This window comes from Paralichthys olivaceus, chromosome 14 (assembly GCF_024713975.1).
Source record: "Paralichthys olivaceus isolate ysfri-2021 chromosome 14, ASM2471397v2, whole genome shotgun sequence".
Taxonomy (NCBI): Eukaryota; Metazoa; Chordata; class Actinopteri; order Pleuronectiformes; family Paralichthyidae; genus Paralichthys; species Paralichthys olivaceus.
The window spans coordinates 18643274-18670500 of NC_091106.1; the positions used below are offsets into that span (position 1 = coordinate 18643274).

Consider the following 27227-nt stretch of genomic DNA (forward strand, 5'->3'; position numbering starts at 1 on the left):
AACAGGAGCTGGCAGCATTTCTTCTCACTGAACAAAGTCACAGGGAAGTGGTCAGTGTAGATTGTGAAGGCGCAAAGCTCAACACTTTACATGACCAGACTCTGCATCATACTGAAGATAAAGCACTCTGGGTAAAGTTTGAGAAACGTTGTGGTTTCAGTTTAAGGTTGTTGACTTTTCACCAGCACTTTGGGTGCATAAACACAACCATAGAGGGTTTTCATTAAAAAGTTCTGATTATATCTCACACAGCCTTACTTTGGGCTCAGTAAATAACAGTGAGTGAGATGAATGTCAGTATCTCCTGTGCACTTGTGATAACTGGGAATCAATGAAAAACATATTGAGTGAAATCTGGTAGTGAAAAGACAACAAGTGGACGAATTAAACTAATTCCCTACTGTAAAGTCAGCAGAAAGTCTAAAGGAGCTGATGTGAGAAAATAGCAGGAGACCCTCTGCAGGATTCATCGCAAGAAGTGGGTGTGTTGATGAGGTTTCTAACATGCGACAGAACAATCATCTCGGGGTGAAAAAGCAGCATTTAGTGAATCTGACTGTGGAAAGTAGCAGATGACAGGTGAGGCTTCACTTGAGCCAGTAATCAGATCTGTGTCGGGGGTATGTGAGGAAACAACTGTGATTGATATCTTCCAATGAAAAACTGTAGCAGCAGCAGCGTCACTCACTCTCACTGCTTTTAATAGCCGAGCTATTCGCTGTATGAAAGCTCCAGCATGTGATTTATATACACTGGGATTAGCAATAGAGAATAAACAATAGGGGAAGTGTATTCTCTGGAACCCCCCTCAGGATTTTTCGCAAAATAAACATCTTTGAGTTTACACAGTGGAGCTGAAACATACACACAACAGCATGATTGGAAAATAAAACAGAAATCTGCACTTTCACATCAATGTTTAAGTCTTTATCCAATAAAAAGAAAAAAATGATCACTTTGATTTTCCTGTCTGACAATGTCTCCTCCCTCAGACACCCACATCCAGATGTTTGAAATGATTGAGAACAAGTACATAACAACAGTAAAACACTGAATGTACAAACATTTATCTCAATTTTTCTCGTCAGCAGTTTAATGGATGTCAACCAGATGTTCTCTATCCTCCTCCACATCAAACCCATGAGGATTATCCTGTCAGATCTCCTCCTCCATCCATTCATCTCCTCTGCATTACACTCCATCACCACCTGGGTGTATAGTATATTTTGGATTCCCCTCAGATTCTTGAAGCCGGCTCGGTCCTGCGCAGAAGCTTTACTGGGCAGCAGGGTGACTCAATGACCCAGTTATGCAACAGAAGGTCGATGGAATCTCTCTACGTGCAAAATGTCACATTCTCTCACACCCACACACAGAAAAATTACCAATGTTCACCCGTGTCATTTGAATCTGTGACACCCAGTCTGACTCACATAAAGAAAATCCATCCAGTTCCCTGAACTCCACAGAAGATTAACCTCTTGCCCTGTTTCTTTTTTTTCTTTAAGAAAAGTATGGGGCAATTTGCTAGTCTGGGTCAAATGCTGAAGAATGTACAGTTCAGTCTAACCACAAACTGTAGCTCAGGCTAGCTCATTCTGAATTCTCGACGTGATACAAGCTCATGATGCTGCAAAGAAATCTTCTGAGTGGATTTTGTCAATGGACAAGACATGTGGGAAAATGTCCCCAAAGGTTCCAGGGGAGTTTGCAGGCGATCCTGGGTCTATAGGGGCGATTGCATAACCAGATTATGGTAGTTGGTTTTAGGCTTGGAGGTCACTGGGGCCCGATTAGCCCTTTAGCTTTAACATCTAGAATCTAAATCGCCCGAAGCAGCTTCTCAAACACAGAGATTCCTGAATGAGCTTCTGTGTGAGATGTGGGGGCCACCTGGGAGCGGTCCAAGCTCCGCGTTTTAGGCTTCAAAGTCAGGGTGGAATGACTCAAACGTGGTGACTGTGTGAATTTCATTTTGCTGCTGCTTTTCTATGACACTGAGAAGTAAATGAGATGAAATAAAGTCTTGGAATAACAATGAAGCTGCTGCTTCAGGAATGAGAGCTTCGGACCAAACATGGAGCTGGAGCAACTTCTTCCAAGTGGAATTTAATGAAATAACATTTTGATTTCTTGAAATCACTTGATTTCCGTGAAACAGTCAAACAGCAAAAACCTCCCTTCTTGTCCCTCTGTTATATTTCTCTTGAAACGTCTGTGTGAACTCTGAGAAAAACTCACTGACTTGTTCAATGGTTTGATACATAGAGACTCCTGCAGTGCCACCTACTGGTGGATCATGTTCCTCTCAGACCAGGACTGAATTTCAATCAAACAAACTTTATTTGTGCGGCACCTCGGAAAGAGAGGTCTGAGAAGCTGACATTACTACAAATCCAATGACTATAGAGACAATAGATGCAAATAAGAAATAAAAGTTGTTCATTAAAAGATCAAAAGGTAAGAATAAAACCAAATCTATGACGGAATATGAAGGAATAATCATTTATAAATACATTCAACCTGGACGAAAAAGGTTGATTTTCAGTTTGCTTGTATAAATCAATATTTAATACACGCAGCTTTGACATCTATAATCTGTAGTTGAGAGAAAATATGAGGTAATTAAGTAGCTAAGTCTAATATGATAGTAAATGACAGAAAAACACATTTGTAGTGATATAAGTGTAAAAATAAAAATGACAATTACAAAAGAAATGAAAACTAAATAAAAACTACAATGAACGATGCAAAACTAACTAAAACAAAACTGAATCGCAGATAAATTCAGCTTCGTTTTCGTTTCGTCTTCTCCCTGGATTAGTGCCTGTCCTGCAGGTGATGGTTAAAGAATGAAATTAAAGGACTTGATAAACCATATTTGGTGTCACACATTGTTTCATCCTTTTTCAGCTTCTACAAGTCAAGTTTTTCTCTTAATACCTGCCCAGCTTTGAAAGTTTTCTTTTATTTGCATTAGACAAAATGCTGCAGAAGCAAACAGTGAACCTGCTAAATAAAACTTTACATAATAAATAAAGGTTTAAAAAGATGGTTTGCTTCCTGTTGCAGTTCGTTCTCAGTTAAGTTCTGTTCACAGAAAAAGAGCTCAATCATCAAAACAACACACAGGATCAACATCACTCACATGATGTCATATTAAAAAAGAATAATGACAATGTTTATTTTCTTAACAACATTGTTATTACACTTACTTGCACAAAGCACATCCCTGTTTGTTGTGTATGATTTCCTATCAGAACAAAGTTCATATCAACAGCAAAGAGGAACATGTTGTAAACATCAGGGCCAGTATTTATCAAACCGCTCACAGAGAAATGTGTTTCTGAAGCAGAGAAATAAAAAGTAAAAATTCTTCCCAGCAACACCAACTTTCTAAACTTAATAAATGTTATTTTAAAGTAGCATTAAATTAAAAAGACCTCAAACGATCCTAAGTTAGAGCAGTAGAGGAAAAAAGGTGAGAGCACATCTTCACTGTCTAAATTATACAAGTGATATAACTGATCATGGTCAATAATGTGAGGAGAAGCAATAAGTCAGGTGCCACAGTTAGGTAACTTTAGCCAACTTCTTTCATTGAGTTCTTGTACATTGAGGCTGAGGAGACTGAGTGGGTCGTCCACTAATTACATGGTTGGGGGGGTTCGATCCCCGGCTCCTCCAGGCTGCCTGCCAAAGTGTCCTTGGGCAAGACACTGAACTTCAAATTGCGCTTGACGACTGTTTCATCAGTGTGTGAATGATGTGTGGTGTTGCGAATGGATGAATGTTTCATTTCCTTTACCAGTATGATTTTATGATTTTCTTTTTGTCCACATTTCGGCCGTTTGAAAGAATATTAAAAGGTAGGGGTAGTAATTGGCTCTTCAGAACATTTCTTAATGTAAATCTTAGAGGTTTGAAAAATATGGGCCCTGGAAGATGAAGATAAATCAGTATTTCTGCGTGTGAGTCCCTAAGTGGTATTTGAGGTGTGCGCTCTGTAGATATCCTTTGCCACAGACGTTACAGCGGTGTGGTCTCTCCCCCGTGTGGCTCCTCAGGTGCTTCTTCAGATGTCCGCTGTGGGTGAAACTTTTACAACAGAAAGAGCAGCAGAAAGGCTTCTCGCCCGTGTGGATCCTCATGTGTATCTTTAAATCTCCTTTCCGGCTGCATTCCTTCCCACAAACATGGCAGCGGTGCAGCTTCACCCCTGTGTGGCTGGTCATGTGTTCAGCCAGGGCCGTGCTGCTGTTGCACTGTTTACCACACACGTGACAACATCTGGAGGCCTTGTGTGATTTAAGATGCACATTAAGACTTTCGGTGGACTCTAAGGCCTTTCCGCACACAGCACAGTGAAAACCTGCATCCGTTGAATGCATGCGCAAAGCGTGATTTATCAAGTGGTGTTTGGAGGCGAAGGATTTATCGCACAAATAGCAATGATAGCCAGGTGCAAGTGAATTAAAATGAGATGCCTCAGTGGACTCTCTGGAGGTGATAATTGAATCCTGGTTTTTGTCTGTCTTTGTTTGGTTTGACATGAAACTCGCAGCAGGTCTTTCGTGTTCCCTACCATCTTGGATCTGAGTTTGTGAAGGTGGGAATGGGGCGAAATGTGGCATGAACTGTAGAGCTTTGGTTTCTTCTAACTCCTCCAACTGCTCCTCAGTGTCACTGTTTTGATTTTGAGTTTTCAAGGACGGTTTTGTGTCCTCCTGTTCATGTCCCTCCCACACAGCTGAAAGAGGTACATACAAGTCATTAGCATCCCTAAACTCTTGAACCTGTACTCCATCTTGTTGACAGGCCCAGACCTCCTGATCTTCCTCTTTAATGCGTCTAGGCTCTGGCTCCGTCTGACTGGTGCTGAGATTCGGCTCGTGCTCACAGTGGTGCCGCTCAGGGGGAGTTTCCTCTTTACAGATGGAAGACTGAGAGAGATCTAGAAAAAAAGGTGAAGAACTTAAAACTCATGTGTCTCTTTGCTCAACAAACAGTAGACACAGTTTCTGTCAGTTTGGACATTTGAGAAGTTAGAAAAATCAACATCTTTACTCAAAACAATGACAACTTACTGATGTATCAATTGATTGTTACACCTACACCTGTAATTTCCACCTTGTTAGAAGTAATAAACATCTGAGAGCAAAATGAAGAATGTCAGTTCATTTGATAAGAAAACATTTTGAATAATTTGCATTAATTAATTTTAAATGCATCGTTTTCCCACCAGAACGGCTTGATGAGTGATCCTTATTGAAAATGTGAAGTGACACAACTAAATAAGAAACTGAATATCTGCCAATATATCACTGCCTATGTTTTAATCGAAGTATCATATGAAGATCTGTATCACTCTCTTATCAATCAGGGAGTCAATCAAGTTAATACTTTTCTTATAGACAAAATTTGAAACCTTTTAAATGTATATTCAATAAATGTAAATGTGCACAATGTACAATGATTTAGTTGTAACCATAATGTGTTTATTGATGTATTATCATTATTATATTAATTTTTTTATCTTATACATAGAAAGTCAATCGATTTAACATCATGATAATAACAAGACATCAGTTGAAATGGTTGAAAATGGGTCTTAGGAGAATTATCTTTTTAAGTTATTACCTTGTGGGAACAAAATAAGATAAATAAGTTGTGAACACAGATTTAATTTATGAGCAGTAAACACATGACTGTCTGATGAAGACAACAGTAAATTGCGTTTCAAGCTTTGAAGAGTTTGTTAATTTCTCAGGTATTCTGATTGAAACATGTCTGACAGTCCTGTGTCTCTGTGCAGGAGTGACAAGAATCTCACTGTGTGACATTCACATGAAAATTAAAAACGTGATCAGCTGAGTTTTCTCCATGTGGTGGTGCAGATGTGGTGCAGATGTTTATCTGAACGAATAAAACACACACATCTTAAAATAAACATCAAGAGTAAATATGTCACCTTCCAGGACTTCAGGGGTTCTTTAGCTTACTTTCATTGACTCTAGTTTATTTAAATCACCGAGTTTAAGGTTTATAAAATACTTCTGGTGACATGGGTGGATAAATATCCCGTGGCCACGACTTGTTTAATGCGTGGGAACGAGATGATTATTAGGTGGCCACAAATTAATAAGACGTGGCCTCGAGAAATGTTTTGTCATTTCATCAGTGAGACTGTTCACTTTCCGGCATCAGTAGCTTCAGCCGCAAACATGGACAAGTTTGATCTGATTCCGTTTTATTTTTATCTGGGGTTGAATTATAATGATATCCTGAAATCACGTGTGGTTAGACATGGAGTCATTCCACGCATGTCACCAGACGAGCTCCGTAATAAAACCAATAATACGTCAATTATTACTATCAGGAAGATTCAGTCAGCTGATTCAGGACAGTGGAAAACATACAAATATACACAATCATGAAGTGACGTTAGGGAAAAGCAATGCGAGGTGTAGATGAGCAGCCTGTACTCATAATATCTCAGATAATCTCTAATGATAGTGATGATGAACAGACCTCTTCGGTGGGAGAACTCCTGCAGCAAATCTCTCAGACGATCGTTCTCCTGTTTGGACCTGGAAGCTTCTACTTCGTATTTCTCGATGGTTCGTTCAAACACCTGCAGAATCTCCTCGGCAGCAGCTGTTAGTCTTTCCTTCACGAAAACCCTGAGGAGCAGCGGGGCGGACATTTTAATCTCCCCGGACAGAAACTTCCGAAACGGGGTCACTTCTCTGGGCTGTTAGCTGACAGGCTACGGAAGTAGCGATAAACAAACCGCAGTGCGCATGTCAGAGATCTGTCGCCCCCTGCAGGAACACAGCGGCGGTGGAATAACTATAGACTATAGGGAATAACTTTGTTTATAGAGAAAACAAATGATTCAAACACATATATAGATATAAAATAATAATAATGATAATGATAGTGATACAATTATAATAATAAATTGGTACCCCATGTAAAAGTTTACTCGAGTAATTCATTTTATATCAACAATTTATATACTTATAAACACAAAAACTGTCCGTGCCACGGGAATTAAAAAAAAAGGAAATAAAATAAAATTAAAGTACTTGTTAAACACAAAGTTTTAATTTCCTTCTTATTCTTGAGTCGTCTAAACATGTTGCAGAATTGATGCAGTTATTCTCAAATTTTGATTTGGAGTTCGTCCATTTGTATGTGTGAATGGTACAAACTTTTCCCAATAATAAAATGTACGTTTTCTTATGAAGAGAAAGAAAATCACATGTTGTTGATAGATAATATGAGTTTATAGTTCAACCATAAGAAAAGGGACACAGATCAGCTCCCTGCTCCGACCTTCCTCTGGCCTGTGTCTGCTTGTGGCTCCTGAAATACCTGAGGAAACTACAAGGACTCATGAGTGACAGAGGCAGCTAATAAAACAATGATGCAAAAGCAAACATTAGATTCCGATACTCAAATTTCCTTTTTTTCCCTTTCTGTGACAACCAGATGAGAAGCGAACAAACACCCAGCTCTTCTTCTAAGTGCTGAAGATAGTGAGTGGCATCAGTTTGTTATTAACAAAAGCTTCTGTTAGGAGGAGACTGAGTCGTGACCTGGGCCCACTGCTCCCTGCTCTCACCCTCGTCCACACCCACATGACCATCTGTCCCACGCTGAGCTCAGAGGACAGGAGAGGACAGTCGTGATGTGAGGTGTACCTGGCACTGTGCTCCTCCATCTGCAGTAGGTATGCAAAGACAAAAAACAACAAGTCTGCAAAAAATGACTGATAATGATTTTCTGTTGCTTTGACAGTGAACAGTTTGTATCCTGAAGGGTTACGCTATTATTGTTGCTTTATCTCCTCATGCAGCAGGTACCTAATGAGTGTAACATATCAGGTTCAGGTGCAGAACATTTTCTGCATAATGCTCCATAACATGAGCAAAGGGACACGTGAATGTATCATTGATCACCATCAGAGGGAGCCAAATCATTCAAGAAGCAACACATGTAATTTCCAGTGTTTAGCTCCAGTAAATGTTTTTAATCAAATAACTGCTGCACAATGAAGGAAGCCAGAGAAGTGTTGAGATCTGAATCTATTGTATTGTCACTGATGTAAAGGTGCTTTATGTTCTGTACATGCAAGTGTTTGGAAATGACAACTTCAAATACTTGAGTAATGGTTACTTCTTACTGTACTGATCGTTATCTGTGTTTTTTATGTTTAGAAAAGTTGAAGGCTCTCAAGAAGCTGGTAAGTTAAAAAGCCTTTAATATCTAATGGCTATTAAATCATGTTTGTCTGGAATATTTCACTGGATGTTTCTCTGGATGTTTCACTGGATGTTTCACTGGATGTTTCACTGGTTTCTTTTCTTTGAGTTTTGACTTTAACGCACCTCCAGTAAAGTGGGAGTGAGTTCAAAGATTGTAAAAGCATCAAGATGATTCTCCTCCTACTTAATTCCAAGTACAGCGTTATAAATGTGGTCTATTGCTCGTTTGATCTCCTGGTCGATGGAATATAAACCTGCCGCTGCTCGTGTCTTTCACTTTATTTTTTATTTCCTTTTCACATTTGAGTTTAGCAGCGTTTTGTTATCGGACACTTGTGCGCATGCGCGAGGTGTGTTACTTCCTCGCGTCTAACGTTGCCGTGGAGTGAGCTCCTCTCTGAAGTTAGTTTACCATTAGACGGTTGAGCTGTGATGAATAAAATCAGTAATTCGATTGATAATAAAACAAAGTTCTTACAAATGTGACTCTGTGTTTAAATCAATGTTCAAATACTCTGAGTTATACTGAGTCTATTCTAAGTCTCAGTAAAAAAATAAAACATAACAGACTCAATAATCTTGATCTGTGTCTTAAACAGTATGGTTTAATCTAGTCCAGGCAAGACAACTCGTGGTTTTTGATCCAGACTTGTAAATATTTGAATTTTTTAATGTTTAAACACATAAAATACACTTTGTCACAAATTTGACCCTGTGCTTTAAACTGTGTCGAGCTTCTTTTGGTTAATCTGGTCCAGGTAAGACTAGTCTCACCATAATGTTTTTTAATTTTAGACCTGTGAAATCATCCACTGTTGTGTTTCCACAATCGATATAAAGGTTTCACTCATCTGAGACTGTTTTAAACAGTGTCCAGGTTCTCTGGGTTAAACACAGTTTGACTCTGTGAAAGCTGTGAAATGACTCCTTGTTGTGTTTTTCACAAATGAAATAAAAGTTTCAGTCATCTGAGACAGTATTATAACAACAGTTTCATCACATATATAATAAAGGTCTCACACATCTGAAGATTTGAAAGATTAAAAAAAATATTTATTGTAACTATAATGTATTAATTTATAAGCAAGTAAGATAAGATAAGATAAGACTTTATTGTCATTGTCACTGTAAAAGTTACAACGAAATTAAAAGGTGCTTGACTCATTTAGAGTTAAAGAAACAAAAACCAACAAACAAGTATAAAAATAAGTATTAAGATAGTAAAAGTAAATAGTAAAAGTAAGAATGAACAGAATTGGCACTGGTATTTACAAGAAATTGCAAAAATGGCACTGGTAGTGGTAAATATTGCACTGGTGGAATAGTATAGACAGAAGAGAATATAGACAGACAGTGATGCATTGATGTAAACAGAATTGCATTGGTAATAAATATATATATATAAGTGTTTATCATTTTAATCTATTCCAGGTTTGACAAGTCTAACATGTGGTATTACCTGTTGTTCAGGTCTGGATGGTAAAAACAGTGTCATCATGTATAAAATAAAGGTCCCACACATCTAAAGCTGTGTTTTAAAAGCTGTGTATTGTTATTACAGTGTATTCATTTAGGTGTAAGAGTTTATTATTTGAATCTGGTCCAGGTTTGACAAGTCTAACGTGGTTTCAGACCTGTTGTTCAGGTCTGACGGTGGAAACAATGTCACTGATGTAACTTCATGAATAAAAACGTGTTTTCATTCAGACCCAGAAACAAGTGAATCATAAAAAACCACCTGAGTCAACATGTGAACAGTCGAACCACAGACTAACTTCAGCCCGAGCTCCCTCCTCTCGTCGGTGCGGCAGCGCGGTGAAATAGGCGCACGAGTGAACCAGCGATCCACTGAAGCACCGAGCCAGGGACCCAGCTGAGATGTCGGAAAGCGGGAGCCAGGAAGACACCGGGGCCCCGAACGGCGGCGGGACGACGCGGCCACCTCGACCGTCCGTCGGCAACAAAGTGACCGTGGTGCTCGGGGCGCAGTGGGGCGACGAGGGGAAGGGGAAAGTTGTGGATCTGCTGGCACAGGACGCGGACATGGTGTGCAGATGTCAGGTTGGTGTTAGCTCCTCCGTGCCGCCTTCACTTGTTAAGCTAGTTACCGGGAACCCCCCCACCCCCCAACCGTCCAGCCCGGAGCACCGGGGCACCAAGTTTGGGGTGTCAGACCCGGGGAGCAGCTAACGAGGAGCCGGCTAGCTAAACTGCAGAGCCCCCCCCCACCCCCGGTCTGTGTGCTGCTCCCGCCGTGTTTTGCTAATGTCACCTTGAATTGCTGCTAGCTGCTTTTAGCGCCTCGCACCTTCAACGCTGCCGGGGAATCGTCTCCTGTCGTGTGCACATGACGAGGAAGCCGAGAGCGGCTGTTTCTAACTGAAGTGACCGAGAGCATCACCTCACACCGCGGCTTCACACAGCGGCTCCAGTCCGGTCACTGCCCCCCCCTCCCCCGGCGATACAGCAGGAAACCTCGCTAGCGAACTGGTTCTGGACCCGCAAACAGTTTGAGCTTGAATTAATTCTGACTGAACCATTCACTGCGTGATACATTTAATTAATGATAGTGGATGATATCCTCCATTAGCCGGGCTGATGGTAATTGCAGCTTCCTGACTCTGCATTAGCTCCATCACACAGTTATACACAGGTTTATAAACTGGAAGAAAAGGGTTGATTAATGGGTAATAAATCATTTAATACAGCTTTTTAGATCAGTCATAAGTGGACCTGCAATGTATTCATTGGTCTGCCAACAATTATACATTAATCAGTGCATAATCCCACAAAATACTTCTAGAGAAAATGGGAAAGAGATTTTCAGTTTCAAGCCTTTTAAACGAGAGGAGGAGCTGTGATGAATAAAATCAGTAATTTGATTGATAATACAAATAAAAGCTTGTAATAGTCAAGAATTCTGGATGAATATCACAGACAGGACAGGGGAAAAAAACTATTGTTGGTTTGTTGTTTTATTGTCTTGAGGAAAATATAGATTATTTTTCTATTTGCACGATGAGTAAAGTGTCGTGCTGGAGCAGGGTTTTCCACAACCTGGCAACCCAAACATTACTCATATTAATGGTTTAGTGATGGACACAGAAGCAGAAGTGCCCTGTTGAAATCAAGTATTTTGGTAATGATAACGTGACTGTGTGTTAATAAGCACCGAAGGTTTCATACTCAGATGTTTTTATTTTCCTGTAAAACTGTTTGGTCCTGATCGTGCAAGCTGCCCTCACACACACATACACTGTAGATATGTGCACCACACACACACACTGTCCTGCTCTGCCCGCTCATGCAGTACAACAGGCCAGGCGGGGACGTGGTGCAAAACAAGATAAGTGAGAACAGTGCATATGTTGATAACACAAAACTCAGAACGTACAGACCTGAGGCTTCTTGCTAAAAACAAGTGGAACAACTAGTTTTAAGGCCTTGGCACATTGACACTTCATCTTTAAGGGATCACAAACATCTTGGACACAGAGCGTCTGATGAAATGCTCCCGATGCTCCAAGCACATCTTCTCTAAAGAATCTGAAGTCTGTGGTGTAAAACTTTGTTTGGTCAAACCTCCTTATGTTTTGGCATCACTTCATGTCTGGGCAACAAAACATTTGTGAACCACTCAGCTGAGTTAACTTTGGCTGACAGCAACATGCAGTTCATCCTGTTTTTGTTGCTGCAGGGTCTGTACATGTTCTTTAGAGAAATTCTCTCCTGACTCATCTGAGCTAAAACAAATCCCACGACGGCATCGTCTGTGTATACTCAGTGTTACTGCGTTCACAAAACAGTTTGCGTCAGTAGGAAAGCACTGGTTCCCTTCATTTCAGCATGGAGTGAAATTCAAATTCAAACCTGAAATAACTCATTTGTTTAGGGAGGGGGGGGGGGGGGCTGCGGATATAAGCTGTGAGCAAAACACAGATATTGCATCAACCTTCATGTGCACCTAGTTCAAAAACTGCTGCTTGGTTATTTATGCATCCAGCCGTCACAGAGCAACATTATTGTTCATTTGCAGTTTAGCTTTTTTTCTTGCCACCTGTTGAATCTAAGCTTCATGCTCTCTCTCCTCTTTTGCTCTATTTCGGTCTCTACCAACTCCTGAAGGAAGAATCTGGCTGCTAAATGTGACACAATGTTCACTGGTCTCTAAATGTGTGCATCTTGTTTGGTACATGCTGCGTTCAGAAACAACGTGTGACCTAAACAGTTAAATTGGGGTCAACCAATTCTTTTTGTGATCAATTTTTGCATTTTTTTCTGCTTTGCCTCTTGCTGAGACTCACAATATGAAATCGGTGACAAATCTAAACATGAAATCAGTGAATATAGGAACTATGTTAAACCTACTGATGTTGAGTAGGTTGTTCTCAGTGTTATTCAAACTTTCTGCAATAATTTTAAGTGAATGGACAGTCAACAAGTGAGCGATAGAGGGACAGCACTGCAAGCCACAAACAGCTGTTTCTATGAGCCTCCCCGACTCTCAGAGAGATGTGAGTACGTTGGAGAAGATCGCCCAACTTTAGTGACCAAGTTATTAAATCTCTGTTTTAAAGCATTTCCACAACTTTGAAGTTTGGATTCTGATCCTTTGAGATGAACTCTCATATTTAGCATTCGCAGGAACGGGATTTGAACCTCCTTTGGAAATGTGCTCCATCATAGTTTAATCGATTCGTTGAGTTAACTCATTCAGAGTCGTATCATTTACAACCTTTTGTTCCTGTTAATTTACTGACCGCAACTGAGTGACCCCCAATAGGTTCACATTTGAGGTGATATCGATATTTAATCAACTCTGCCTGATAGTTGTGTCAACAAGTTGGCATAACAAACATTCTCCTCCTGAACCTCTTTATTTCCTCATGTAAAAAATATCCACACATCTCCTTAGGTTATAGTGTGTGTGTGTGTGTTTGTTGGGGGCTTGTTGATGTGTGAGTGTGTGCTGAGGTGCTGCAGCTGATAGCATTGATCTTTTTATAAAATAGGCTTTGCCAGCATTCTTGCTTGGTGTTACTTACAGCCCAGATGTCTATTTTCCTAGAAGTTAGAGTTGGGGTTACAGTGTGTAGCTGCTAAACACGTCTCAGGAGACTGGTGGCAGGATCATATATATATATATATATACATATGCTTCACCACAAATAAAATAACTAATGTTTTTTCACAGAGTGGAGAAAGTGCATATTCCTATCTTTTGGTAAAAATGCAAAAATGCTGCCTTTCTTTGCCATATGTCAGTAGATTGAATACGTTGGAGTCTTGGTCAAACTAAGCAAGCTGTTTGAATGTGTTGGTTGGGATCTGGGAAGTTATTATGGATTCTTTTTTCACATCCTCTGACATTTTAGAGGCAAAACAATGAATGAATCAATCTAGAAAATAAGCAACAGCAGGTGAAATCGAATAATCAGCCAGAAACTTTGATAAGACCGAATTATTTTTTACTGAGGTATTACTCAGAGCTGAATGACAAGAGGGAGGTAAAGTTCACGCTCCTGAAATTAGAGCATCAAGAGGATACCTGAAAGTAATTAAACATTGATTTCATTACGGAGTTAATATCACTTTTATAAAGTTGCATAAACTTCAGACTTGCTTTTAAATGTGTTTTGGGGAAAATCGCACTGTAACAAAACAACATGACACCAGCATGAAGAAAAATAAAACAGCATTCAAGTCAAAATGAAAACATTCAAAACAATTCTGTGACTCAAGTTAAATCCAGAATGATATTAAACAGTCTCAGCATATAACGACTAAAAAGGTGTGAAACAAGCTCATCGAGTTATTTGCTGCCTGTCGGAGATATTTTCTGAGAAGTCCTGTTGTGTTGACATTACGAGCTAAGCCAGTATTTTGTGTTTGTCCGCCAGGAGACACTTATGGTAAATAGAGTTTGTATGCATGAAGATTTTGTCGCCTTGTTTGCATTTATGCTTAACTTGGGAAGATTTGGTATCAGAGTACACAGCAAACATAAATGAAAAATTGTGATCCATTACGCAGTGTTTTCCTTCGTCATACGTCATTTGCCCCTGAAGTTCTAGCAGAGCCAAATGAGATGTCAGAGTTTGAACAGCTTTCAACATTTTGAAAACGTAAGTATAAGTCAGCAAAATAAACCTTGGTTTTGTCGATTAGACATTTTAATGAACAGGGTTCATTAACATAGTCTGATATAGAGGGCGACTGATACAGGAGCTTTTTATAGCTCATGCAGGTTCTGTTGTTAACACAGATATCTGCACTGTTCTGATAAAACCGTCTCGACGTTTTTATCAGTCAGTCACTCATTATGTATCAGGTTCAGTTAAGGCATTCAGATGAACCAACTGGAGCTCCTCTTTTAAACAATATTCAAGGTGTTGCCAACACCAGGGCTTGAACTTGAGACCTTGAACCTATTCAGGAGGCGGTTTATGTTTTCACCTGGTGACGCTACTGCTCGGAGACACGGTGTCATACACACGTTTGATACAGGACAACGGAGAGACATTCAATCTGGCTGTCAATCAATAAACACAAAGGTGTTTACTGGAGTACCAGCAAACGTTTGGGAACAGTTGTTGTGCAACTCAGGAAACGAGCTGTAAACACATCCGACAGTCGATCCGTTCTCAGATCGGGTCTTGATCCATCGATGCCAACAGTGAACTCTATAGCTTTATTCTGAAAGAGGTGTTAGATAAACATCCATGTGTCCGTCATTCAGAATTCATATCAGGCCCTCAAGTGAAACACACCACAGCACAAGAGCAAGCCACTGAGAAGTTGTGCTTCTCGTGATAAGAAGCAGATCATGGGACTGGATGAGAAGTGGAGTTGGGTTCTGTGGGGGATGGGTTAGATCGTAAATGTAGCTAAAAAGGAGAGGCATGTGCCCCTCCCCATCTGTTCCCCCTCTCCACCTTCAGGGTACTGCCGGGGCCAGGAATAACTCCATGTGGTCGAAGCACATGCTGAGCTTCATTTATATCCACAGGGCTGAGAACACATCCTGGTCACAGGACGGACTGAGTTGAATCTGCACCACAGGTATTGAGCTGCAAGCTGCAGAGGCATGAATGGACCTGCAGCTGTGTTATCGTCATAGAGAAGAAAAACATCCACATTACAGCACCCGCCAACACATGTCAGTGTCTTTGCCTGTTCAAAAACTCCCAGTGAGCAGTGGACATGGTCATCTCAGACAACTTTATTCATCCAAATTTAATTTGTTGATGGCCATTGGGCCGTGAGGATATATGATGTAAAGTGTTTAAGACAACTTACCAACTCTTTAACAAGCATGAATATGTGAGTCTTTTCTGACAAACACTGAAATAAATTGATGTACTGCATGATTTGGTATGCAACTAACTTTCATAATCCAAAGTTCACACGTTGCTCAATGTGTCGTCTTCAGATGTCTGATTATGATCAACGCTTCAGAAAAAGGACAGAATTTATATTATGTTCTCTAGTTAATGATCTTGCACAGGGATTAAATCCACGAGTCACAGTTCACGCACACATTCTTATAGTGCTTCTATATATAAATCGTTCTCCATCATCCCATTCACACGCGACGCAGCCGTTCAGGACAGTTTGAGTTTTAGTGTCTCGGCACTTGCAAACTCGAGGATCCAGGGATCAAACCACTGACCTTCCAATTCTAGCTAGCAAGCTGCTCGTTTTTCCAGCCAAGTGGTTTCACACTATAGAGCAGGACAATTAAACTATATATCTATTGTTGTTGCTATCTCAAGACATATAACAATAGTAATATAGATAACTTATAATTTGAATATGATTTCTGACCTATCACCCAGCCCTCACATGATTTCTTCATATCTTTTGTTGAGCGCTGGCTGCGTTGAGGCTAAAGTTTACTGGCAATGATGAAGAACGGTCCTAGATTATTTTGTTTATTCTCAATGTGGAGGAAGGAGCAGCAATTCTTGATGAGACATGTCCTTGGTTAGAGGATTGTTCACCCTCTTGTTCAATCCACAGCACTAACTCCCTTTTACCTCTCCTCTGATGACACATGTGTCAGTTTACACTAGAGCGAGGCCTTGAGATGTGAGTGCACAGTGAGCAGGACTCTCTAAGCAGCAGCAGACAGAGCACTGACAGTTGGCCAGCCGTTTGTATATTTACTTGTTGCTGCTCGCCAAACTATTCGTCCTCTGCCTCCCAGTGCCATCGAGCATAAGTCGCAGCGCCTCCATTGATCTCATTCCTCTCTGTGTTTCTGCTTGTCTCTCCTTCGCAGGGCGGTAACAACGCAGGACACACGGTGGTGGTTGGCTCAGTGGAGTACGACTTTCACCTCCTCCCCAGCGGCATCATCAACCCCAAGGTCACTGCCTTCATTGGTGTGTAACGTGCACCGATGCAAGCACGCAGAAACAATTAAACTCACTCACACACACACTCACTCACACACACCTTTACTCTCACACAATCACACACAGTTCCAAGGCCATCTTTCCTTTCTATTTTCTCGATGAACTGTCGGTGACTCCATTTTGACGACTGCTACAGGGAGTGTGATGGTCTTGACTCGGAGCCAGACTGCAGGCTTCGCCACATCCACTCATCTGCAGTAACTTCATTAGCTAATGGCGTCTTGCTCTTTCTTTCTGTCTCCTGAGCCTCCACATATCAACATGTATAGATGCGTGATCTGTCGATTCTTAATCCCATTTCTACACATTAATGTTCCTCTGCAGGCTCACACACTCCGTGTAAAATATGACATGCATATTTTAATGTGAAAAAAAGTTTCTTGTTTGCTTACATTAATGAACTGAATTATCAGTAACTTATTTGTTCTTTTCCTCTTTATTACAATTAGCATTTTCTGAGCTGTTCCCATTAGAATGCAACTATTACCGTTTGTTTTGCGCTGGAAGATGGGGCACTCAGCTGTTCTATCACTGGAGACAGAACTGGACATTTTAAATTCTGTATCTTCCTGTATTTTCCTCTGGGGAGGCCATATTTGTGGTTTTCAGTGACCACTGACGGATTGCCTTGAAATTTGAGGTAGACACTAATGACCCCCTGAGGACTGTTTCACAGTCCCTTTGCTTTTCATCTCGCTCCATCATCAGATTAAAATCTGTCTGTCCAGTACTTTGGTAATTAACCAGATTCCTGAAAAAAATATTCTTTTTGTGTTGTGCTAATCTACTAATGTGCCAAACTGAGATGGTGACTATGGTAAATAAATAATAATAATAATCAAAGAGTCAAAGAATAGGTGCTGGTTATGGCACACACTAAAGACAAAGACAACAAAGTGAAATACAGGTATTATAGTGTTCTGTTGCTATGATGGATTTCCTGCAGTCAGATTCCAGAGAGGGGTCATCCTGCTGAGAGCCACTTTACATATCCTGTTCCTTCACATTCCTGCTGGACTCCTCTGTTGTGTCATGTCTGGAGCGGAGCTGAGTGAGCAGAGCCTGCACCAGACACGACACAGAGCGTTGTGCAGAGAGGCCCTAGCAGTCACATAGGCTGAGGGTGTGTAGCTACACAATGTTTGTTCTTAGCTGCCTTTGAGTTTTTCACATAAAAGACTAATGGGGATTGACCGGCAGAGCTCCCTCCAACTACTCAATGAAGTCCAGCTGGCTACTTTAATTCTAATAAAATATGGCAGGCTGCTGTGGAGAGGAATGTGTGGACCGCCTGCTGCCACTGCCACAACCTAGCAGCAGATAGCGGTTTATTTGTATCTGTCATGCATGTTCAGCTGAGAGGCCATGTCCTGCCGAACAGGAGTTGTCTTCAGCGTTTGACAAATAATACTAACTGATGAAAAACGTATTAATAACTGGAGTTATTCCAGAGACACAGGACATCCTCATCAGAACACAAACATATGATATGTTTCTAAAATGTAGTGATTAGATAGAGACTGAGGGGTAAAGAGCATTTATGCATCTGCCATGACAAGTAATGAAATATGAACTCTTTATATATATATATGCATGTGCTTGAAATATTTATCTTTAAAATACATATTCCTCATAATCTTTGTAAACTTACTCTCACTGTTATTGATACTTTTGCTTCAGAATAATGAAAAGACTCCGTCATCATTTCAAATCACTCACAACTCATGGATATATTTAAATCAACCTTAAGGAGAGGTCACAAGTCAATGTTTGTTTTTTGAGGGGTAACCAACTAAAGAAGTTATGCAAATCATGACAAACTGACTTTAAAACCATTTCTTTGTTTTTTTTTTAGGCAATGGTGTTGTGATCCACCTTCCAGGTCTGTTTGAAGAGGCAGAAAAGAACGAACGCAAAGGGAAAAGTGAGTGAACAGTTGTTTAAACACACACATTCAAACATAACAACAGGAACACCCTGACAGTGCTGTGTGTTTGTGTGTGTAGGTCTAAAAGGCTGGGAGAAAAGGTTGATCATCTCAGACAGAGCACACATTGGTGAGTCCACCTCCCCGCTGTTTTTTTTTAACTTTGTGTGAATGATTGAATGTGTGCATGCAAACAAAGTGTGTGTGCGAGCCCTGCTTTTTCTTGAGGTGTGTGAGAGTGTGTGTCCCCTCTCTCCCTCCTCCGCAGTGTTTGACTTCCACCAAGCGGTTGATGGTGTTCAGGAACAGCAGAGACAAGAGCAAGCAGGCAAGAAGTAAGAAACCAGTTGCTTTGAAAATGGGCGCAACACACACACACACACACACACACGTCGGACTTATAATCGGAGTGTGATTAAACACTTTTTACACTTTATGGTTAAATTCTTCATCTATTCCAGCAAGTTTTGCTTTATACATACATAACACACCGTATATATGTGTTTTACAGATAATCTTAAATGAATAATGGAAAAATAAATCCAAGTCATCCATTATTAATTCGCACTCACATTTATCTTCATCTCCTGTATGTGGATGAGTTTACTGTGACTCACACACACACACACACACACACACACTCACACACACACACACACACACACACACACACACACACACACACACACACACACACACACACACACCTATGATCCAAACACTGCTCTGCCTGAAGACTCCTCAGACTGAGAGTATCAGCCCTCGAGCAGGTGGAGGTTACGAACAGACAGATAGACGAGCACTGTTTTGTCTCCGAGAGACTGAATAAACCAGTATGTTTCCTTGTCGGGGTCACATACACACTACACCAAGACATTTCACTTAATTATTCCAGGGAGTCAGTTGTATGTTTCAATCTACACTAGTTTAAAACTATTTAGTTTGAATAAGTTGTGAGCCCAGGCAGTAATTCATGTGCAGAATTCTAAGCTGAACCTGACGAGTGTTTAGAATATTAAACTAAACAGAACCCGAGTGTATTTCTGTTCAAAGCCCCAAACACACAGCCAGCTCCAGTGTGTGTGCGTGTGTGTTTGTGTGTGTGCGTCTGTCTTAATGGAACAGTCATTATAATCGTCATATTATTGCTGGAGAGGCTGGTGAACTCAGTGCAGAGAACATTCAGGATTTCTATCAGTCAAAGGAGATGTGTTTGAAAGTATATTTTTGTAGCAGTGATCTTAGTTTTGTAAACAGTTTGCACCTATTCATTGTGTGTTTGTCAACAGCTGTTAGGATTAACTGACTTCCAAACATGTGTGTTTTGTGCATTGGGTCAAAACTGTGTTGACTCTTCAGTCACACCATGAACTGCTGATTGGACACTGCTGCTTCTAATGATGAAACCGAATAAACCCCAGAGGATCTTTGGCCGTTTTCCATTCTGTAGTTTGCGTGTGGTGTGTGCAGATTCTGCTGTGCCAAGACTTTTCCTCTGAATAGGTCAAGTTATAAAAGGGATGTGTTGAGTGTGTCATATGTAAATGGTTAACTGCTTTAACGGGTTATGTCCTTATCTTTCACCCTGTCATGCATAAATGGTGGAAAAAAGTCTAATTTCAAGTAATAAATCAGTGTGAAGATATTTAGTGTCTGCCTGAAGCCTGATATCCACTTTGCATTTTATCTTAAAGTCAAATCTCAGCTCCAAAGTCGTAACATGACCTCCCGTAATTTTCCTACATATTAAAACCACTGCTCATTTTTAGTGTTTTACAGTAATTCTGTAAAAGACGTAATGAACCTTGAAACTGTAAAAAAGAAGCATGTTGTAGATTGAGATCACTCGCTAACACTACTTGTATTTCTATTCTTCCCCTTCCTCCTCTCTTGGCCCCGCCCAGTCTCGGGACAACAAAGAAGGGGATTGGTCCAGTCTACTCGGCCAAGGCTGCACGCAGTGGTCTCAGGATATGTGACCTGCTGGCTGACTTCACTCAGTTCTCTGAAAGGTCTGTGTCAATTCTACAGGATCTCTGGGTTTAAGTGAATTCAAGTGTGTGTGTGGGAAGGTTCTCCAAAGACCTTCGGGCAATGTGTTAAGATCACTCATTAATTTATCACTTATTAAATCTGATGTAATTGATTATTCCATGACTTACTATGACCCTTACCCTCGATGAAACATTTCCTTGGCTACATATCGATGAGAACAACTCTACTTTCAGCCCGACAATAAAACAACGCAGCATTTGGTGAAGGAGAGAGCTGCACAAACAAAACCCTTGCTATCTCAATACATTGGCTAGTCAGTCCTTAAACTTTGAAATCAAAGACCAAATATCACTGTTAAGCTACATGTACACTAATATGTTTTGTGGCTCCTGTGTTTGAGTCTCATGGGGTTAATGGCTGTCAGAGGAAGTTATTAAACTGATCAATGATGCCTGTTCCAGGTATAAAGTATTGGCCCGGCAGTACAAGTCTATGTACCCCACTCTGGAGATTGACATAGAAGGAGAGCTGGTCAAATTAAAGGTAATATAAATGAAGCTTATAAAATAGTTCTGGAAATGTGAAATTTTCCTTTGTGAAGTAACATTTGTGTGTTTATTTAGGATTACGTGGAGGAGATCAAGCCCATGGTGAGAGATGGAGTGCACTACATGTACGAGGCTCTTCATGGTCCACCCAAGAAGATCCTGGTGGAAGGAGCCAACGCAGCGCTGCTGGACATAGACTTTGGTCAGTACATGTTTGAGCTTTAGCACTTTTACTCTTGACTTCTTTGGTTTCTTATAATTTTCAATGATCCTTGTGATGCTCAGACACCTTCCTTGTGCTAACCTGACAATAAATGTCATTTCTAATTGCATTAGCACCGTTCAGTGCATCTACACTGACCCAGTGATGTTACCCAGAAACATTTAAGCTTTGTGATGCTCTTTACAAAAAGCTGCTTGGAGCTCAGACTAGGAATGACGGTAAGTCTTCTAACGGCTACTCACGTGCTCATGGCATCCAGGCTTGATGTGCACGCTCACAAGTTACGACCACTCGACACCACCTGTCTGTGCATGAGCACGAGGGCACCCTGTATCAGCAGTCCGTCAGAATGACAGAGTAAACATTAAATCCAGAAACGTTCACGAAAAGGTTGATGTTTGAAAACACGACAGTATTTTTCCTTTTAATATCAGCTTCTAAATGAGTTTGATGTTTCTCTGACTTGGAGCAGGGAGAATGTTTCCTCTCTCATTCCCACTCCTCACCCTGAATGTCTGTTGTTGTCTATGTAACTCTGGTGAGTGGGTACGATCTCCTGTGAGAAGTATGGAACTGATTCATCGTAACAGCTGTCAAGCACAACAAGTTCAAAAGTAATTGTTGATCAGTTAAAAATACCCAGGAAACTTTTAAAATATGAAGAATTTTCAACAGAGTTTATTGAATGTATTACAGCGGCAGCTTTTCTGGTTCAGGAAGCTGGGGATCATGGGTAGGATCCAAGTTTCAATTGTGTTCCAGTTCAGTTAACAGATTGCTACAGAGGGCGCTGTTGCAGTAAAAGTTACGTGGTGTTGCTTTAAACTACAGTTGATTTTTATTACGATGTTCTGCTCACTGATGACTAAACAATCTGTAACTTGATTAGAAATCAAACATTGTAGCAGCACCGGGTCTTAAATTTATCTGCACTCGTATCAAGACTTGCACGTCGGTCATCAACGTGAAACTGAAGAGCACTCTGACAGGAGACATGGCTGCTGATGGACAAACTGGCTGCTGCAGACTAAAGCCTGTTCTCCTTCCAGTATCGAGGTGTAATGAAACTCATTTATACATTTTCCAAAGCACAATGGATGTCTTAGAAAATTAGAATCACCTCAGGCATGTCCTTGGGTATCACTAGACAAAAGGGTTCCAAGTTAACTGAGTGTTTCGCTCTGTCAGATGGACAAGGATCTTTGTTTTGAAGGATTCCCAATTATGGAGAGGCCAGTTCCTCGAGTCGAGGTATTTCACTGGTTGGGTCGGTTGGATGGTTTGTTTATCAGCAGGATTATGTAAATAGAGACTTATCGGAAAGATGGTCCAAGAAAGAACTCACTGAATAGAGGATACGGACAAAGGGTCGGATACAAGAATTTTTTCATGGCACATGATGAATAAAACTCATCATTCAGCCACACTGAAGATTAGAATTTTACGGTCTGCATTGTTTTATTGGCCCAGCTCAAAGGCGTGATTGAATTTAAGGAGACTGTCGGGCCTTGGTAGAAAGTTTGCGCTCGACTGAGAGCCTTTCTAGACGTGTCAAGTTTTAGATTGTCACTCATTCCGTTGGTAGACTCAGTGCTGTCCAGTCACAGATAGAAGAATTAGGTCAGAGATCTCAATCCATGCAGGATGAGTAGCTCAACTATATCATGACCATCACAAAAACGAACATTTCTGCCATGTCAAAGTCGTACTTTGTTTGGAGACACTTCACTGCCCGCACCTTCCCAAGCCTACACCAATAAAGGTGGGGGGAAAAAAACAGTTCAATTTAAAAAATCAATTAGTTGGGAGGATAATGTGCGTCCAGCCTCTCGACCAGGGGATTTCCAACTGTGATGGCGCATGAGAGAGCCGTGAGGCAAAGATGCTGCATGAGGCAGGTATCTCTAGAAACAATGGAAAGTTAGTTATTGTGGTTTGGCTGCTGATTTGACTGCTCACCAACGAGGTCAGTGTGAGCAGAGGCTCATGGAGGCAGATAAAGTGGCTTTTATACAGAGTTAGAATAGCACCAATTTTCTCTGCTCCTGCTCCAAACTGTTTCATTTATAGTGTAATCTAAAGAGTGAAATATCACATACACACCTCAGGAGGTTTTACAGATCCTTAAATCAAATAAGGAGAAACTCCCTGAAAAACCTTTGTATAACTCCATAACCTGCGGATCAGGATTTCTTTAGTATCTAAATAAAAAGTGACATTTGTCTGTACAGTCGTCGGTATGTTGCAAACTGAAACTGCACATTAATTCCCCAAGTTACAAATAAATCTGTCAAAATGGTGGTTCGGTTACTCACCGTCAGGCCTGATGATTGATTGTGTCTGACCTGCTGTCAGTCTTCGGTTGCAGCGGGGTCGGGGTCATGAAGCCTCATTCTGGAGCGGCAGCCTCTTTTTCAGCTGGGACAGAGGAGTGAAGAAGATCCTGCTACTGATAAGGCTGCTGCTCATCTTCACATAGTTTCCTGTTCTGTTTCTTCGGCTTCCTTCTGCAACAGTCTGTCTCCAAACACTGGCTCCCAGCTGTTGGGCTTGACGTCTGCCTGCTTCATGTCCTGCTACAGAAATCCTTGAAGCACAGACGTGAGCGACCAGTTGTCCTGGAACCAGTTGATTCGAGGGGGCGCTTATTTAGCACCACAGTCGTCTTCATGTTTTGAGTGAAGCTTTGAAAACCTGTGCTCCGGACAAACCTTTACACAATTGTCTTTCAGATGCATGTTTATTCATCCAACGTCTACAGATCCTCGATTTAAAGGAACATTTCATCAGTCGTCTTCTTCTTGTGTCTTTACAGGGACGTACCCATTTGTGACGTCGTCCAACTGCACAGTGGGCGGGGTGTGCACAGGTCTCGGGATGCCACCTCAGAATGTCGGGGAGGTTTATGGTGTGGTCAAGGCGTACACCACCAGAGTGGGCATCGGAGCGTTCCCCTCAGAGCAGAGCAACGTAAGGACACACACCCACACACACACACACACACACACACACACACACACACAGACTTCCACCTCCCATCAGGATACAAACATGAACGTTTCGTCTATACAATGTCAAGGATATGGTCGAATGGCTTTGATTATTTCTTACACTCCGAGGGAAGATCTTCACATGTTTAGTCTAGAATCTGCGTCATGCAGAAAAGTTTACAGTCCTCACAGTTCAGAAGCTGCAAACTTAACAAACCTAAACATGTTGTCGACTAATTGTTGCAGCTCGAGTTTAAAAAGATGAAAAAGAGAAGTGTTGGAAAAGAAAACTTGTTTTTCTTCCTCACCTCATCACTTCAACACAATCATGTGATTTTCACCTCGGCTTCCTGCTCACTGGAGGAGTTTTGTTTTCAGACAGCACCACCCAGAGGAGGTTCAGCTTCAGTAAACCTCCATGTATCTGCCTGTGACACCTGCTCAGCACTCACACTGAAGCCTGAGCAGCGAGGCTGATGTCTAATGACGTGTCTGAGTCATTTAAGTCATGTGGAATAAACAGAAAGTTCTTCAGACTGTAACGAGACCTGAGACTCTCTGCACTCGTCCGCAGGAGGTCGGAGAGCTGCTTCAGACTCGAGGGAAGGAGGTGGGCGTGACCACGGGCAGGAAGAGACGATGTGGTTGGCTGGATGTGGTGCTCATCAAATATGCGCACATGATTAATGGCTTCACAGCGTGAGTATGAAGCGGATAAATAGTTTGTTGTAAAATCGTACTTCTCAATAATTATTATTTAAAAAAATATATACTTTAAAATAAAGTGCGATAAAAAAGAAAAACAAGATTAAAAGAGATTTGAATATAACTACTGTCAATGAAATCCAATTTAAAAAAACGATAATTGATTTTTTAAAATTACAAATGATTTACTGTATTTATAGTTGCGTGTGAGTGTTCTGTGTTGTTGAAAGCCGTCCCTCTTCTCTTTCAGTATAGCGCTCACCAAGCTCGACATACTCGACGTGTTCTCCGAGATCAAAGTGGGCGTAGCGTACAAAGTCGACAACCAACCTATACCTCACTTCCCAGGTGAGTTTCCTGGTGTGTGTCTGAAAGCTCCTTCTTGTCTAAGAGACAAATTGAGAGGCTTAAAAAAATCGTTTTCCTCTGCTCTGGTTTTTGTGCTGAAGATTCAGATTTTTTCTTCCACCCACACACTCAGTCTAATCATGGGATTGACTCAAAGTTGTTTTCATTCATCATCCACCTTCTCAGTGGATCCGCTCATTTAGTTTGGAAATCAAGTCTCGACTGGTGCTTCTCTACTGTCAGTGGAGTTTTTCTCACCTCTGTTTCCCCGACATCCAACCTTTGCTCTTCCTCTGGTCTCTATGATAACGTACAGAACGCTCAGTTTTAAGGTTGAGACGTATTGATAACCTGACCTTCTCACTGATCCTGTGCCAGCCAATCAGGAGGTACTGCAGCGTGTGGAGGTCCAGTATGAGACGCTGCCCGGCTGGAACAGCGACACCTCTGCTGCCAGAAGCTTCGAGGAGCTGCCTGAGAACGCCCAGAAATATGTCCACTTTGTTGAGGAGCATGTGGGAGTGCCTGGTAGAGTATTTTGATTTGATTTTAAATCATACTATAGTTCCTTTATTACCCTCTGTTGCTATAACGGCCTTTCCAAACTTAAAGTTTTGATCCACACTTCCATGGTTTTCACCACAGAACAGAGTGAATACGTTTTACAAATGATCTTATAAGGTTTTTAACACTTTCCTCTGCTCCTCTGTTTCCTTCAGTGAAATGGATCGGAGTGGGCAAGTCTCGGGAGTCCATGATCCAGCTGTTCTAGACGGAGGGAGGCCAAACACGAGCGAAGAGGACGCGCTGCAGCGAATCAACTGTTCCCTTCTTGCCCTAACACCCACACACAGCCTACCTACCTGTCTCAACTCTGCGACAGAGAAACGACCACCACGTCTGTCCTTAACGCTATACGCCTGCGTATCATCGGACTGTCCCACGTTACAGACCGGACCTCTCTGGATCAGACTCCCCTCCCTGTAAAAGTGGTTCCCCCCGTCTCCATCTGTGTTTTTAACCGCTGTAAACTTAAGGACATCAGTTCCACTGTCGGGCCCCCTCTGTAATTTGTTGCTATTTATGTCACAGCCATTTATTTTAAGACATTCACACTCAGCAACACCAGCTGCCCTCAGGTCTGAGAGAGGAGACGTGAGGGACACTCACAGACAGGGATCACTGCCCGCAGGGCCTGACCACACGTACGTTTGTTCGGTCGAGTCGAAGTGTATTTCTTTTGATCTATGCTGTGGTTTAAATGCGCTGCGCCATATCCGGTGTGAATCAGTTACTAACTTTCATTGGGTTTCAACTTCTTAACTCTTCAGATGCTTTGGACTTTATCCGCTTCATGTTTGACTTTGCCAGGTGTACGACACATCCTGACTTGATAAAGGGATCCTTTAATATTTTACATGTGTGTGTTGGTGTTTGTCAAACACTTCGATTGCCTTGTCGTTCAACCAAAAAGACAGTTAGCCTTTAAATTTCCTGTAGCTTGTAACTGAAACGTCGCCCAGTGCTGTGGAAGGACTCATGGACTCATGTTTCCATCGAGCAGGACAGATTTACCATCACTTTATCTTATCTTATAACAGGAATTTAATAATTTGTACTTTTCAGGACAATGTTTATTAAAAGGAATGAGGAAGACAACTTTTACACAGAAAGAAGAAAAGTGCAAATTGGACAGATTGTACTTCAGCCGTCGTTATAAAACCAGAAAGATGATGATGATCACGTTGTTGATCACACATTGTTCCCCTGTCTGTTAAATAATCTAAATTTGGGCTGA

At 41.3% G+C, this 27227-nt stretch overlaps 2 protein-coding genes across 3 annotated transcripts; one reads left to right on the forward strand and one right to left on the reverse strand.

The window, feature by feature from the left end:
* Nucleotides 1-3159: 3159 nt before the first annotated feature.
* On the reverse strand, nucleotides 3160-6799 carry LOC109631944 (zinc finger protein 37 homolog). Of its 2 annotated transcripts, XM_020091032.2 has the most exons (3): nucleotides 6532-6799; nucleotides 4827-4954; nucleotides 3160-4750 (listed from the first exon to the last, which is right to left on the reverse strand). In XM_020091032.2, exons 1-3 carry the CDS (start codon nucleotides 6704-6706, stop codon nucleotides 4706-4708), a joined length of 348 nt encoding a protein of 115 aa, XP_019946591.1. In that variant the 5' UTR covers nucleotides 6707-6799; the 3' UTR covers nucleotides 3160-4705. The 2 variants fall into 2 exon arrangements, with proteins under 2 accessions (XP_019946591.1, XP_019946582.1); XM_020091023.2 differs by having other exon boundaries at nucleotides 3160-4954.
* A 2511-nt stretch (nucleotides 6800-9310) lies between these two features.
* Nucleotides 9311-26846, forward strand: adss2 (adenylosuccinate synthase 2). Its single transcript, XM_020091011.2, has 13 exons — nucleotides 9311-10334; nucleotides 16558-16660; nucleotides 18549-18617; nucleotides 18700-18750; nucleotides 18889-18955; nucleotides 20525-20632; nucleotides 21077-21158; nucleotides 21239-21365; nucleotides 24202-24356; nucleotides 24951-25075; nucleotides 25332-25429; nucleotides 25808-25957; nucleotides 26149-26846. The coding sequence occupies exons 1-13, from the start codon at nucleotides 10152-10154 to the stop codon at nucleotides 26199-26201; spliced, it is 1371 nt and encodes a 456-aa protein (XP_019946570.1). The 5' UTR covers nucleotides 9311-10151; the 3' UTR covers nucleotides 26202-26846.
* Nucleotides 26847-27227: the final 381 nt, after the last annotated feature.